Source organism: Microtus pennsylvanicus, chromosome 6 (genome assembly GCF_037038515.1).
Source record: "Microtus pennsylvanicus isolate mMicPen1 chromosome 6, mMicPen1.hap1, whole genome shotgun sequence".
Taxonomy (NCBI): domain Eukaryota; kingdom Metazoa; phylum Chordata; class Mammalia; order Rodentia; family Cricetidae; genus Microtus; species Microtus pennsylvanicus.
Window position 1 is genome coordinate 104,528,913 of NC_134584.1, and position 15,290 is coordinate 104,544,202.

At 44.4% G+C, this 15,290-nt stretch overlaps 1 protein-coding gene across 1 annotated transcript; it reads left to right on the forward strand.

The window, feature by feature from the left end:
- The first annotated feature begins 210 nt into the window (after window positions 1–210).
- On the forward strand, window positions 211–14,732 carry Cklf (chemokine like factor). Its single transcript, XM_075977055.1, has 4 exons — window positions 211–499; window positions 5,271–5,429; window positions 12,507–12,602; window positions 14,553–14,732. The coding sequence occupies exons 1-4, from the start codon at window positions 392–394 to the stop codon at window positions 14,682–14,684; spliced, it is 495 nt and encodes a 164-aa protein (XP_075833170.1). The 5' UTR covers window positions 211–391; the 3' UTR covers window positions 14,685–14,732.
- Window positions 14,733–15,290: the final 558 nt, after the last annotated feature.

Genomic DNA, 15,290 nt, shown 5'->3' on the forward strand with positions numbered 1-15,290 from the left:
GCCAAGCTACCAAAAAAAAAATGCAGAGGAATGACTGGTCGCTCTAGACAAGGAAAACCCTAAGGAGGTGACATTTGAGATGTTCAAAGGACAAGGAGGTGGGGCTGCCATTCTTGGGTCTTCCTCCTCCTACTCCAACAGTGCTTCTCCACAAAAGAAGCTCCTGGACAGAGAGCAGTGGTGGCGCTGGCCCGGGTGAGAAGGTGCACACCAGCATGCTCCACGTCTGAGCTCCGGAGTTTAGAGACGGGCGGAGCAAGAGCCGGAGGCCTGCACTAGTGCGCACGCGCGGCGCCGGGGCTTGCAACAGAGAGAAGTACTGCTGGCTCCGCCGCGGCAGTTAAGAATGTGGCGCGAGTCCTGGAGAGAGCAATTAACTGAGAAGGCTTGAATGAGAAGCGTGACTGTTGGATCTGTGGGAGAGATGGAGTCTAAAGAGCAGGATGTGGAACGGTCCTTCTGCTTGAGCGTGAAAGGCCTTGTGAAGATGCTGCGGATGGTGAGGACCAGGGCGGGAACGCAGGGCAGTGGGTAGGTTACTCCGGAGTGGAGAAGACTGGGTTAAGAAGTCTGGGGCAGCATTTGCGCGGTCACCTTGTTTCCAGCCACGCCTTTCCACTTGCAAAGCTTTGCTCTGTTGCTCTACACGCTGGGAGAAGAACCATGGGGTAGAGTGACTTCCTCTTCAGATGGTGTAGGAACACACCCATAGATCTACCTGAACACCCCGCATTTGGAGTCACAAACTTGGAGGTAGCCTATTAGACAAGGCAGCTTCGGTCTCACTATTCAGAAACCCAACAAGGTTAAAATAATAATAAAAATAAAATAAAAGGTTGACGATCTTTAACTGTAAGTCGGACTTTAGGTGTTGCCCAGCTCAGAACTGGTTCAACCCCGAGCAAGGGCAAAGATTCCTCTGTCCTTATTAGGGCTCCAGACCTAACGGGGAGTTGCGGTCAGTTCTGCACAGAGCTTTGGAGAAAGATGAGAAAAGTACAAACTGTCGTGACGGTCCCAAACCAGGGACAGGGTTCACTCCGTACTTCCTCCCAGCACTTCTCCCCGGGTCCCCTACCCTAAACCTATTCAGCCCAGGGGCCGGACTTCCTTTCCATCCCACCTCCTACCTTCTCCTTTCTATATAAACAGGCCATTCCAACCCGCTCTCGTGGTCTTCAACTGCCCTCTTGGACCATTTGTCCTCTCTCCTCTTGCTCTCTTCCTCTCTCGCTCCCCACCCCTGCTTCTCAGGATTCCGTTCAGTCTAGTCTCTTCCGGATGCCTCTGACTGTACTTGCCCTCAGATCTACAATAAAATCCTTCTCCTGAATCATAGCTAGGAGGGGCCATGTCCTCATTTTCATTCACAAACAACCATAGTTGAAGGAATGTAAGAAAACTGAGAGGGAAGGGGAAAAGAAGCAGTTTAAAATTTGAAGAGTTGAAATGACATAGTTAAAGATTACAAGGAGAACATTTCCACATAACAGGAAGAAGAGTTTTATATTTTCCAAAAAAAAAAAAAAAAGCATGCCAAAACTAAACGACCACCAGAGAAGGCAGTGTTTCCCAGGCAACAGACCGCAGAGATGGGCACTGGTAAGCCTTGTGCAAAGGAGATTTAAACTTGAGGTGAACGAGTAAACTAAATTCCATTTGAAATCTTCCCCGTGCCAGAAATCTGTGACTTTAAGAAATCGCTACAAGCTATGATTCACAAGAGATATGTAGAAAAGTACCTCGGGTGCCAAGGGAGAGGCAACATCTGGTTTCTTTAACTAAGAAAGTGACTGACGACCTGGAGTTTGACATTAGGTTCCATAAGTTCTAGAACACTCTTTCTAGAAGAGAAAGATGGCTTTGTGTGTGTGTGTGTGTGTGTGTGTGTGTGTGTGTGTTGGGGCGGGGCGGGGGGGGTTAAGTTGGATATTCCTTCTTTTGTGTTGTTCTGTTTTGTTTTTGATAGGGTCTGTGCACCTGTCCCTGATACCCAATGCTGGAGTTGAGGGCACTCCCATATGCTATTACTTCTTCTTTAACAGTGTGTGTGTGTGTGTGTGTGTGTGTGTGTGTGAGCACGTGCCTATGTGTATTTATGTGCACCACGTGAGTGCTTGGTGCCTTTGGGAGGCAGAAGAGGGTGTCGGATCTCCTGGCCCTGGAGCTATGGATGATTGTGAACCTGCACATAGGTGCTGGAAAGCATATCCAAGTCCTCTGCCAGAACAGGATGTGCTCTTAACCACTGAGCCATCTCTCCAGCCCCCTCTATTATGTCTAGATACAGTGTGAGGGGCTGGAGAGATGGCTCCGCGCTTACAGGAAGAAACTGCTCTTACAGAGAAGTGGGGTTCTGTGCTGGTACTCATGTTGAGTGTCCCACAGCCACCTGTAACTCCGGCTCCAGGGCCTGTGCTGCCCTCTTCTGGCCTCCCTGGACACTGCACACATGAGGCCTAAACATAAATAAATGTTTATATTTTTGGTTGTGAGTCTAGCCTTTAAACCACTGAGCCATCTCTCCAGCCCATAAGTAAATAGTTAAGCAGTGTGTTCCAGCTTCTGGACGAGTAGCTGGAACAAAGAGGAACCAAGACAAAAGTGGATTCCTAACTCAGAGAATTCTTTCATTTAGTCACCAAGATAAAAGTCCTGAATCATAAAACTGTTGTATCTAGTCACCAAAAGGTCAGCTTCTGGTGGTCGTCTTTAGGAGCCGCCCACTTTGGCTTTTGAGACAGGGTCTCTTTATTGACCTCAGGTTTGCCAATCAGGTTAGGCTGGCTGACCCGCAAGCACCAGAGTCTCCACCTCCCCAAAGCTAGAATTTCAGACAGATTCTAGGTGTGTTCTACCATGTCCAGCTTTGATTTTTGTTTACTTAAATATAAGTGCTCTACAACAAGTATTCTATCTTAACACTAAATACTGGGGTGAAAACCTGCTATCTCAGAGAGGCCAGGAAGCAACCAGCAGACCTTCCTCCTTAGCCAGCAGCCCAGCAAGAGAGCTTCCCTTCCACCCAAAAGGCTGCCAGGCTCAAAAGTCCCTCCTCACTACTTCCTGTCTGCTTCTCTATCCTTTTTCTGACTCTCTCTAGCTCCCTATGGCTATTTCCTGTCAACTCGTTGCTGGTTCTACCCCTTGACCCAAGGTTGATTTTTATCTAATTAGCACAGTCTCGGGGTTCACAGTGTGATCAACTGTCCTGTAACAAGAACTGTCTTGGATTTCGTAATATCTGTGTCTATGTATATGTAATGAGATATCTTAGAGATAGAGCCCAAATCTAACTGCAGAATTCATTTATGTTTTGTGTATACCTTTTATACACACCTTTAATCTTAGTGTGTTGGAGGCAGAAGCAGGCAGATCCTTGTGAGTTTGAGGCCAGCCTGGTCTACAGAGTGAATTCTAGGCGAGTCAGGGTGACATGATCAAACCCTGTTGTCACCACCCACCAACCAAAAAAAAAAAGGATTTGGGAGTCTGTGCTTAAGATTTGCTACTGGTCCAGATGTGGGGTAAGAGAAAGGGAGGAGTCCAGTGTAGCACCACAGCGTTACCAGATCTTGGACTCCTAGATTTTGAACACACGGTGAAAGGGAGGCTCAATCGTGGAGACTGTAGCCTCGAAGGATTTTTAAATAAATGAGGATGTGTATGAACAAATTTACATTTTAGATGCCTGTCTGTGTTACAATAGCTGATGGAAAAGCCACGTGCATTTGCATGGGACATGTCATGTGATCAGTTTTGACACGGGCCCATGAAACGGTCACCACAGTCGGGATATTTAGTACAGCCACACATGGCACGCATTCGTAGCTGGGTTGATTGCTGGGACAGCAGTGGTCCTGTGGGGTTGTGTCACCTGATGCTGTCAGAGCCACCGTAGGATCTGTGTTTCTATGGCAACTTGCTCAAGGAAATGACTCAATCGTGCACTTCTCCGAGTGTGTCTGGTTAAGTGGCACATATTAACACCTAGACCACTGATGTGCTTCTCATGGCCCTGGTAGCGGCTCCTTCCTGCCTACTCTCATCCTGGGATTGACTCATCTGCTTACTGTAACTGCAACTTTTGCTGTAGTTGCAGATAAGCTTTTGTTTCCCAGAATTTTATATAAATGACATATAGTGTATTCTCGTCTTATCGGTCTTTCATTCATCATAATTATTTTGAGATTCTTCCGTATCACATGTCAATAGTATATCCGTATCAATACTTCCTTCTTTTTGCTGCTAATACTCCATTGTGTGGACAGGTAGACTTGTCTCTCCCCCTACACCCCGTGTGTGTGTGTGTGTGTGTGTGTGTGTGTGTGTCTGTGTGTCTGTGTGTGTCTTTGTGTGTGTGTGTCTGTGTGTCTGTGTGTGTGTGTCTGTGTGTGTGTGATTCTGGAGATTAACAGAGGCCTTCACATATGCTAGGTTAGTGACCTCATACCTCTCATGGAGCTGTATCCCAGCACTGATCACGTGTTCTTTATCCAGTCACTAATTGGCATCACTGAGGTTGTTTCCAGTCTTTAGCTGTCCCTTAATTCTAATGGCTTTGTGTTTAGTGAGAGGCATTATATAAAAATGTGCATTGTACATTAAGTAGTAAGTCTTAAACATCAGATTTTTGTTTCTTCTGGCAGTATGTTTAAACCCACCTCCTCCACCTCCTGCTCGCCTCCCCTTCACCTTTACCCTCATGGCAACGTTCAGCTCAAGTTTAACAGCAGATTGCAAATTACTAATAGTTAAGGAAGGATGAGGGAATGAGTAATGAAGAATTCTAAGCAGCCAGATGTAGATGTAACAAGGAGCGTGGGGTGGGGGACAGAACAGGGTTTTTCTGGAGAAGATGAGAGGAAAAGACTTGGGGAGGGGTGTCTTAAGAGAAGACAACTTAGGTGTGCTTATAGGAAAGAGCTGGCAGAGAAGATATTTGGGGGTAAAAAAAAATCCCGACATGTGTGGGAAATGACCGGAGAAGCACTTACTCCTCTAAAACACAAACTGAGGTCAATGCCCACATGTGTAGTCCTATCTCTCATGCCCACGGTGTCTTACAGAAATCTTACGTAGTTGTTTTTAGACATCATTTTGGGGTTACAGGTGTATGTAATTCAATGGTTCAGCACTCACATCCATGAGACCCTGTAGTCGATCGCCAGTAGTACACAGCATGCATACACCCCACCATAAGTAAACCCATTGTTCCTATAGCTTAAGCGCGTATGGCCAATGACTAAATCATTGTTTTCTCCTTCTAGGTAGTAACTGTGGCATCTATGACCTTTTTCATCATCGCACAAGCCCCGGAACCATACATCGTTATCACTGGATTTGAATTCTCCATTATTTTATTTTTCATAGCTTTGTATATGTGCAGACTTGACAAACTGATGAGATGGTTGTTTTGGCCTTTGCTTGTAAGTGATCCTTTCCAACCCTAAACTCTTGCCTGCCATAGGAAGACACTGTAATTAATCACTTGGTTCTCTTCAATCCTTAAGGTGATCTCTGCTCACTGCTAAGGGCTCCATGTGGTCTTTGGGGAAGGCTCTCAGGGATCCAGGGCAACCACAGGACACAAATTCTCTTTACTGCTCCTACCAGTAGATGTGGCTGCCGACCTATTTGTTTGGAGAATTCTCTTGAGTAGAAATGTCCTAAAGAAATTTAAATTTAGAACTGTGTTAATAAATTAGAGCATAGTCTTAACTTTTGTCTCCTTTCTATTTTCCCTTTTATTGAAAATAGATTCTTTTCTTATACAGTATATCCTGATAATAGTTTCTCCTCCTTCTACTCTTCCCAGTTCCTCCCCACTTCTTCTCCCTTCCCAAACCACTCTTTCTGTCCCTCATTAGAAAAGAACAGGTTCCTAAGAGAAAACAACCAAACATGACAAAATAAAATGTATTAAGAGGAAGCAAAAGATATCATATCAAAGTTGGACATAGCAACCCAACGGGAAGAAAAGAGTTCCAAGAGCAGGCACAAGAGTCAGAAACTCACTCATTCTCACAGTCAGGAATCCCATAAAAAAAAAAATACTAAGATAATAGGTATAATATATCCACAGAGGAGCTGGTGTAGCCCCATGTAGGCCCCGTGCTTGCTGCTTTAGTCTCTGTGAGTTCGTATGTGCCTTGCTTAGTTATTTCGAGGGCCTTGTTCTCCTGGTGTCCTCCATTCCCTCCGACTCCTACAATCTGCCTCCTCTTCCTTGGGATTGTCTGAAGAGAGGGATTTGATGGAAACTTCCAATTTAGATTCTCTCTTTGGGTCTCTGGCCGTGGATCTCTGCATCTGTTTTCATCTGCTCCTGGAGGAAGCCACCTCTCTGATGATGACTGGATAAGGCATTGGTTTTTGTTGTTGTTGGTTTTTGGATTTTGTTTGTTTGTTTGCTTTAAGATAAGTAGTGTTTGTTAGAGACCATAGGTCTCAGTTACCCAAGCAGTGTAGGGTATGAGTTCCTTCTCATGGGTGGGCCTTAAGTCAAATCAGACATTGGTTGGCTGCTTCCAAACAGTCTGTGCCACCATTGCCCTTGCATATTTTGCAGGCAGGACAGATTGCAGGTCAAAGGTTTTGTGGGTGGGTTAGTGTTACATTCCTCTTTCAGTAGCATGCAGAGGACCTTCCCACACCAAAGAGACTAGGACATAAGGGGCGAAGGCATTAACTGTACTTATCCATATTCAGTGAGTGTGTGGATGTTGTTCTCAGCAGTGAGGCCTTGCTGTCAGTTTGGAGAGAGCAGCCTTTAGTCTTAGCAACACCCTGGGTTGTTCTGGGATTTCCATGGGACATCCCTCCTTGGCCAACAACTCAATTGAATGCACCCTAGTCCTACCACTGGAAGCCTCCCCTGGCAACAAGAGATGGCCAGTGAGACTCAGTGTCCCCCATTTCTAAGGGGGATCCTCATTAGGCTCACCTTCATAGATTTCAGGAATTTTCCACTGTGTTAGGTTTCCATACCACCCTGCATGTTCCAGTCAACTTTTCCAACCCATCTCCCAGCAGCTGACACTCTTCCCTTTCCTGTCACCCCCCCCCCCCCAGACCTCTTCCCTTTATTCAATATCTCTGGGTCTACAGATTGTGACTTGGTTAACATTTACTTAATGGCTAATATCCACTTATAAGTGAATACATATCATATTTATCTTTCTGGGTTATCTCACTCAGAGTGATTTTTTTCAAGTTCCATTCATTGCCTGTAAATTTCATGATGTCATTTTTTTTAACAGCTGAGTAGTTCTCCATCGTGTAAATGTACCACATTTTCTTTATCCATTCTTCTGTTGAGGAACATCTAGGTCATTTCCAGTTTCTGACTATTATAATAAAACAACAATGAACATGATTGAATAAGTGTCCTTGTGTTAGGATAGCGTGTCCTTTGGGTATATGCCCAGGAGTGGTATCAGCTGGATCTTGATGTAGAACTGCCCTATTGATTGCCAGAGTGCCTCTATACAAGTTTGCATTCCCAAAACAGTTAAGGGGTGTTTCCCTTGCTCCACATCCTCCACCAGCATGAGCTGTCACTTGTGGTTTTTATCTTAGCCATTCTAATAGAGGTCAGATGGAATCTCAAAGTAGTTTTGATTTGCATTTCCCTGATGGCTAAGGACATTAAACATTTTTTGAGTGTTTTTCAGCCATTTGAGATTCCTCTATTGAGAATTCTCTGTTTAAATCTGTTCCTCATTTTTTAATTGAATTATTTGAATTTTTTATTTCTAATTTTTTGAATTCTTATATATTTGGATATCAGTCCTCTATCAGAAGTGGAGTTGGTAAAATTATTTTCCGGTTCTGTAGGCTGTCACTTTGTCCAATGGATGGTGTCCTTTGCCTTACAGAAGCTTGTCAGTTTCATGAGGTCCCATTTGTTAATTGTTGATCTTAGTGCCTGTGCTATCAGTGTTCTGTTCTGAAATTCGTGTCCTGTGCCAAGTAGTTCAAGGCCATTCCCTGCTTTCTCCTCTGTCAGGTTCAGTGTATCTGGTTTTATGTTGGACATGAGTTTTGTGCAGGGTGTACATGTGAGTCTGTTGCATTCTTCCACATGCCGACGTCCAGTGTGACCAGCACCATTGGGTGCGGATGCTGTCTTTTCTCCAGTATGCATTTCCGGCTTCTTTCTGGAAAGATCAGATGTCCATAGGTGTATGGTTTTATGTCTGGGTCTTCACTTTAATTCCATTGATCAACATGTGATTTTTATTACTATAGCTCTGTAGTATAACTTGATATCAGGGATGGTGGTCCCTCCAGTAGTTCTTTTATTGTTCATGATTGTTTTAGCTGTACTAAGTATCTGGTTTTTCCACGTGGAGTTGAGCATTGTCCCTTCAAGATCTGTAAAGAATTGGGTTGGGATTTTGATGGGGATTGTATTGACTCTGTAGATTGTTTTGGGTAGGATAGCCACTTTTACTATGTTAAGCCACTGATTCATGGGTATAGTAGATCTTTCCATCTTCTGATATCTTCTTCAATCGCTGTCTTTAAAGACTTGAAGATTTTATCAACAGTTCTTTCACTTGTTTGGTTAAAGTTGCCGCCAAGATATTTTATATTGTTTGAGGCTGTGGTGAAAGGTGTTGTTTCCTTGATTTCTCTCTCTGTCCCATTTGTTATTTGTAATTAGTCAGTCTTTCACCCAGCCACTTTGCTAAAAGTGTCTATCAGTAGAAGTTTTAGGGTCACTTATGTATATGTCATATCATCTGCAAATAACTATCCTTTGATTTCTTCCTTTCCTAGTTGTATCCCTTAGTCTTCCAGTTGTCTTATGCTGTAGCTAAAACATTGAGTACTATGTTGAATAGATATGGAGCAAACAAGCTTGTCTTGTTCCTGGTTTTGGTGGAATTGCTTTGAGTTTTCTCCGTTTATGATGTCTTGCCTCATTTTTAAATGCATGTGAATATAGTTCCAGACTTACAGGCAGATACAACAAGAAACTATCTTTGCCCATCCCTCATCACAAAGTGGAAAGTCAAACCATTTAAGTCAAACATTCAATAAAATACGATTTGATCATACTTGGAAATTCTGTAGTTGTTTGTGATAATTCCAACTGATCTTTCTGAGCCAGGTTTTGTAACATTAGACATTAGCTGCCAGACTCAGAGCATGAGGAATGTTGTCTGGTCAAGAGCCGCCATGGCTCCCAGAGCTGTCACAATAGACAGTAATAATGGAAATTATTGGTGGAGGTCTATATGACCCTTTAGTCAGGCACTACAAAATCAGTTCTAGCGAAAACCGATCAACTGTTACCTCTCTCTTCTCTCACAAGTTACAACCCAACATCCTGTCTCCATGGGTATCCCCTGTAACACTCCCCCTCACTTCTTTGGCTAGGCAGGTGGCTGCCACAAGCCCCTCTGCCACACTTGTCATGTCTTCTTGTGTTCTGAAATGCTTATATCCAAGCTGCTAAGTACTACTTAGGGAAGAGGACTTCAGAGCTGTTCTCAAACAAGAAGCGTGCTTTTAAGTGTTATCTTCTGGAACCCTCTTTGGAGGCCAGTGATGAGCATTTCAGGTTGGAGGTGTGTAATTCAATTGGTAGAGTGCTTGTCACGCATGATCCTCTTCATAGCATAACTCGGATGTTTTATTTAGCACACACCTATAATCAACATCTCAGAAGGTAGAGTCAGGAAGATCAGAAGTTAAAGGTCATTCTTGGCAACGTAGGAAGCTGGGGGCCAGACCTATCTCAAAATAAAAATAAAATAAAATAAAATAAATTGAAAATAACCCCCAAACTAGAAGTAGTTCTCAGAGACCATTTAATCTGTTATCACCAGTCATTAAAATGGTAGAGACGTGGAGTAAGGTTATGGAGACAGGAGTTCTCAAGGAGGATTCCTAGTACTAGTGATTGAATGCAACATCTTCTTTCTACACAACTGTTACATTGGTGCCCTACTGAGGATGGTTTTCACGGATTCCTACATGCTAGGCAAGTCCTGTACTGCTGAGCTATGTCTCCTCTGACTTTATTTTGAGACAAGGTCTCACCACTGTTGCCCAAACTGGCCTTGAACTCACCCCGTAGCCAGACTGGCCTTCAGCTTTCCCCCTTCCTGGCTCAGTGCCCCAAGTATGAATACCCACCTTGGAAGACTACCGGGGTGGAAGAATTGGCTAAGACAGGCAGAGTAAAGAGTTGAACGGCCAGATGGTAGGCTCTTCAGGTGGAAACACTGATGACATCTGCAGACTAGGAGAAGCTAGAGCTGAGGTAACGGAGCTCAGAGAGAAGGTAGGGAGCGGAGAGAAGAAGCCAGGAAAAGGCAGGAGAGGACCCCAGGGGGCCCAGTGTCACAGACACCAGATAGGAGACCATTTCCTGAAGAAAGAAACGGTGGATGATGTCACATAGGAAGAGAAGTACTGACATACATAACCCCACTCCCCAGCAGCTGTACTCATTGGTGGTCCCGGAGGGCTTTCTCCAGAGTGACTTGCCGTCAGTGGCAGGTATCAGGAAGATCATGAGCCTAAGCACAGAAGGAGAGGCTGCTTAAACGGGGAAGCCACCACTGGCCTAATCTCCTATTTCCTAAGGAAATCCGAAGGACAAGGGTAGTAATAATGGGTCTCCCACCGCGGGGAGAAATAGAGCTGCCAGAGGCAGTTAAAAGTTAAAGTGAAGGAGACAGCGGCTGAGGACCACAGCTACTCCGTAAGGGGCAGAAGGGGATGATAAGCACCGATAGCCTCCAGCCAGTGCCCCCTGACTAGAAGACACTGGTCATCTGTCTGCCCTCAGATCTGCCATCCGTATCCAGGCCCTGACACAGTCTGTAAACCAGGCCTCTGTTCCTCTCTAGCTCTCCTTGACAGATTATAAAGGAAGGAGCTAACCCAGGGCCCCAGGCTCAAAATTGCTATGAAATCTCCATTTTATTGTAATTAAATTTGCATCCTGCTTATCAGCATATTGAGGGTTTCATGTTTTTGCTCTGAGACAGGGTCTCTCTCAATAGCCCTGGATGTGCTAGAACTCGCTATGTAGACCAGGCTGCTTCAAACTCAGAGAAATCTGCACGCCTCTGTCTCCTGAGCGCTGCAATTAAAGGTCTGTGCCATCATGCCTGGCTTCATATTGAGCTTTCAATACAGACGGTGTTTTAGGTTGGGTGTAGTGGCTTACACCTACGATCTTGCATGCAGAAGGCTGAAACAGGTCTTTGAGTTAGAGATCAGTGTGGGCTACATGCTGCGTACAGGACCAGCTTGGGCTGTAGCCTGAAAACAAACAAACACAATGGTCTAAATTTCCACTAGAGAGCATAAATGTTCTGAGATACGCGTGCCCTCCCACCCCCCAGCACATCCTCCACTCCTGATCCCTCACTGTTCTACCACTCCCTAAAATGCCACTTTTGTACAAAGCCATTGATAGCCTAATTCACAGCTATTTACAGCTGCCTAAGGTAGTGGGGCCTGTTGTCTGGAAGCAGAGCAGAGTATCCAGCCAAAGGGGAGTTAACCCGAGACAACCATCTCATTGCCTGCTGCAACTTTGTTTTCCTTCTGCAAAGCCAAACCTCTTTTTCTTTTATCAACTGCTTTTCTTCCTAAGTCTGGTATTTCTTCATTGATCTCTTCTTGCCTGCTCACTGCAAGTCTGCCAAGACCATTCCATGATAAGGACAATTTATTTTCCCACAATACACATCCATCTAAAAATGTAAATTGCTCTTGTTAAAACGCTTCACTTGTGGGAAATTATTATGAAGTAACAGACTTTGGCAAGCCGCTGCATTACAAATGGGGGTGGATGGTTCATCCTGGAGATTACCACTCTAAATATGTGCTGTTTTCAGTTTGGGGGTGGGTCTTCTAAAGGGTCTCACTGTGTGGCCCTGGCTGGCCTGGAACAAGCTGACCTCAAACTCCTGAATACTGGAATTAGAGGCGTGACCCGCCATGCCTGACAGGTTTCTTCACTGCATTTTAGTAACAGATATTTGATAGCCGATTGCTTCACATTTCCTATTAAAAAACAAGTATTCCAGCTTCCTAGGGGACCCTTTGTACTCTAAAACTTCGGCATAATTATCTACTTTCCAAACCAGATGAGTTCTCCTTCTAGCTATAGCTATGTTTATAGATTTATATATATATATAAATGCTTAACTAATTAAATGATTGTTGTGTTAGAAGAAACTTGCTGGTAGTTGGAGAGCATTATTTTACTATAGCATTTTAGTTTCTCAAGAGACATTGATGCGTGCTAAATTGAATAAAAGATGGCTTTAAAAATTTTTAGGGAACTGCCCCCACCTTTTTCTAGCACTACTTGTTGGTCTTCTCCGCCCCCCCCACCCCCACCCCCGCCACCAACAACCCAACAATGCTAAGGATAGAACCCAGGACCCAGAGTCATGCTAGATCTGAGCTGTATTCCCAGCCTTGCTGGTCTCTGATAGCAAGCTGACTTTTCTGTTCTGTGTTTTTAGGATATCATCAACTCAATGGTAACAGTACTATTCATGCTTATTGTGTCTGTGTTGGCACTGATACCCAAAACTTCAACAATGACGGTCCTTGGAGGGGTAAGCAGAAAGGGGGGAGGGGTCTTTCAGGTTTCTTCAGGTTTGACCAAGATGCAAAGTCATTTGGAAGTATGCTACAACTACAGCAAGCTGCACTGTATTCACGCCAGGGGCTTCTGAACTGGCTGGCATACAGTGCCCACCGGCCTTATAGTTTGTGTGAGCAGATACATTCCCTGATTCGCATAAGTAGACAAGGTTTCATACTGGAGTTAGCCAAATAAAGAGCTCCTCACCGGGCTGTACCAGACTGAGAGAAGCTGCTAGAATCAGTTACAACCCTGAGCTCCCAGAAACTTGATGCTAAACAAAAAAAAAAAAAAAAAAAAAAAAAAAAAAAAAAGAAAAGAAACATGGTGGGTGGGTTTCTGAGTTTTTCTTTTAAAGAATTCAGATCACCATAGGTGAGATCATATATTCTCATAAGGCTTCAGATACAATAGAATAGAGTTCCTTCCTGCAAGGGAGGTAGGAAGAAGCCTTGCAACTAAAGAGTTATTCTGAGTACTGCTTACAGAGACGCAAGTCAGTTTAGTCAGACTTGATCCTTAGAAGCAAACCAAAATGGAAGAGTTCAATAATTTCATTATCCCTCCACCTGGTATTTTTCTGGGATTTGGTCATTTGACTTTCCTAGGCTCTACTCTAGAGAACTGACTTAGAAAGGTCTTCCTTCTTTCTTGTTCTTTCTTAACAAGGGCTGTATAGAACTGACCATTCTCAGCCTTGTCTGTCAGAACCCTAGATTTTACTCCTTTACGCACTAAGAAACTTCATAAGAGATTATATAATTTTCTAGAAATGAGGTATGCCTAAATATCAATCTCCCCCAATTGTAAAGATAATTTTATCTGTCTTGTATGAAAAAAGATGAAGCAGTCATAGGCCTCAGATTCATTTACTGGTTTCTCTCATTTGCTCATTGCTTAAATGCCGAGAACATAGAGCTATTAGCCAGCACAGCAGCCAGGAGCCCTGTAGCTACTGAACACAGGAAATGGGGCTAGTATGACTTGAGATAAGCTATGAATATAAAATATGCATTGAATATCAGAGATTGTATTATCTCTGCAAAAGAACATAGAATATGTCATCAATCGTTTTTATTATAGCAATAGTCTGTAAAGGGATAATATTTTGAATATGTTGAGCTAAATAAATGCATTTAAAATATTTCAGTTTTTTTTTTTCTTTTTAAATGAAACTCTTGGAAATCTTAATTGTGTGGCTCACAATGGAGACTATGTATTCCTTCAGGGTGGTACTGGGCTGGGGCATGAGGGCCAATTAACCTCAAGTTGCTTAGAGCCTAGCACAAGAGAAGCGGCGCAGCCAGCAGTAGAGAAGCCACTAACGGAGCGCTGCCCAGCCCACAAGAGAAGAAATGGCTCTGTCTCTCTGGCAGTGGAATTGCAGCTTTCTCCATTTCCCTTTAGCTCAGTTTTATTTTCCTCGGGCCTGTCTGGACTCCTGTGCCTTGTGTGGACATTGCCCGAGCTCTGAGAGTTCACTGTGGCACAGTGCAAAACTCGTATCACAGCTCTGGTCCCCGGGACTTAATCTGTTGCCAGCACCAACTCTTCCCCCCAGCCAACCGTGCTGATAGAAAAATCAAAGAGCTCATCGCGGAGAGAGAAATGTTGGTTGGTACCTAAATCCAGTCAGGAGGGCTTTAAAGAATGCAGGGCAGAGCAAATCAAGAAGGAGAGGAGGCCACTTCCGTTCCACCTCAGGGGGAGTTCTAGGTACCACTGTTATCCTTTTCTTTACTGTGGGTAGGCATGGGGGAAACTTAGCAATGAGTTCTAAAGTCAAGCAATGAGCTTCCACTTTAGGGTGGTGTGGTAGGTAGCACAGAGCAAGCCCCATGCCCTGGCAGGAAAGGGATCTAGCGGGCAGCTCCCTGAGGGTTCGTGGGACAAAAGTTGATGACCCTGTCTCCGTTTGCAGGTGTTTGGTCTGCTGACAATAGTGTTTGCTATTGCTGATTGTGCCCTCATGTACCGGAAACTTCTCTTCAATCCAAGTGGACCTTACCAGAAAAATTCTCCTAATCGTAGCAGAGATGACGGGAGTCAATAATTTGTATTCCTTTGTACTAATTATTAAACTGATTTCTTTATTCTTCCATATATCTTCTGCAGTTTTCATTTTTTTAATTTCAATGTGCGCGCCGGCTAATTTTACGTCCGTCTGACCCAAGCTAGAGAGTCCTTTGGAAAGCCGGATGTCAATTGAGAAAATGTTCCGGATTTGGCCAGCCTGTGCTGCGTTTTCTTGATTGATGATTGATGTGGGAGGACCTCGCTTTCTGTCCTGGGTGCCTTAAGAAGGCAGGCTGAGCAAGCCATGGGGAACAACCCAGTCAGCAGCACCCCTCCATGGCCTCTGCATCAGCTACTGCCTCCAGGTTCCCGCCTTGAGTTCCCACCCTGACTTCCCTGCATAAAGGCCCTCAAGCTGTAAGATGAAATAAACCCTTTCCTCCCCGATGTTGCTTTTGGTCGTGCTGTTTTATCACAAACCCTTAGCTGGGTGATGTGGGAGCTTGACAGATTTTTGGACCTTGCTTTCTGCCGGTAGCCTTACTGTTTATAGCGCAGAACTGGCGCCTGGCCGGACATACCCCCAAATGACTCCAGAACCCCTTGTCTCTGGGTTTGCTGGCAGCAGCTCCTGCAGGAGTGG

Coding starts and splice junctions, on each gene's coding strand:
- Cklf (XM_075977055.1), top strand. CDS start 392: ATGAGAAGCGTGACTGTTGGATCTGTGGGAGAGATGGAGTCTAAAGAG. Junction 500..5,270: donor TTGTGAAGATGCTGCGGATG/GTGAGGACCAGG, acceptor TTCTCCTTCTAG/GTAGTAACTGTGGCATCTAT. Junction 5,430..12,506: donor GGTTGTTTTGGCCTTTGCTT/GTAAGTGATCCT, acceptor CTGTGTTTTTAG/GATATCATCAACTCAATGGT.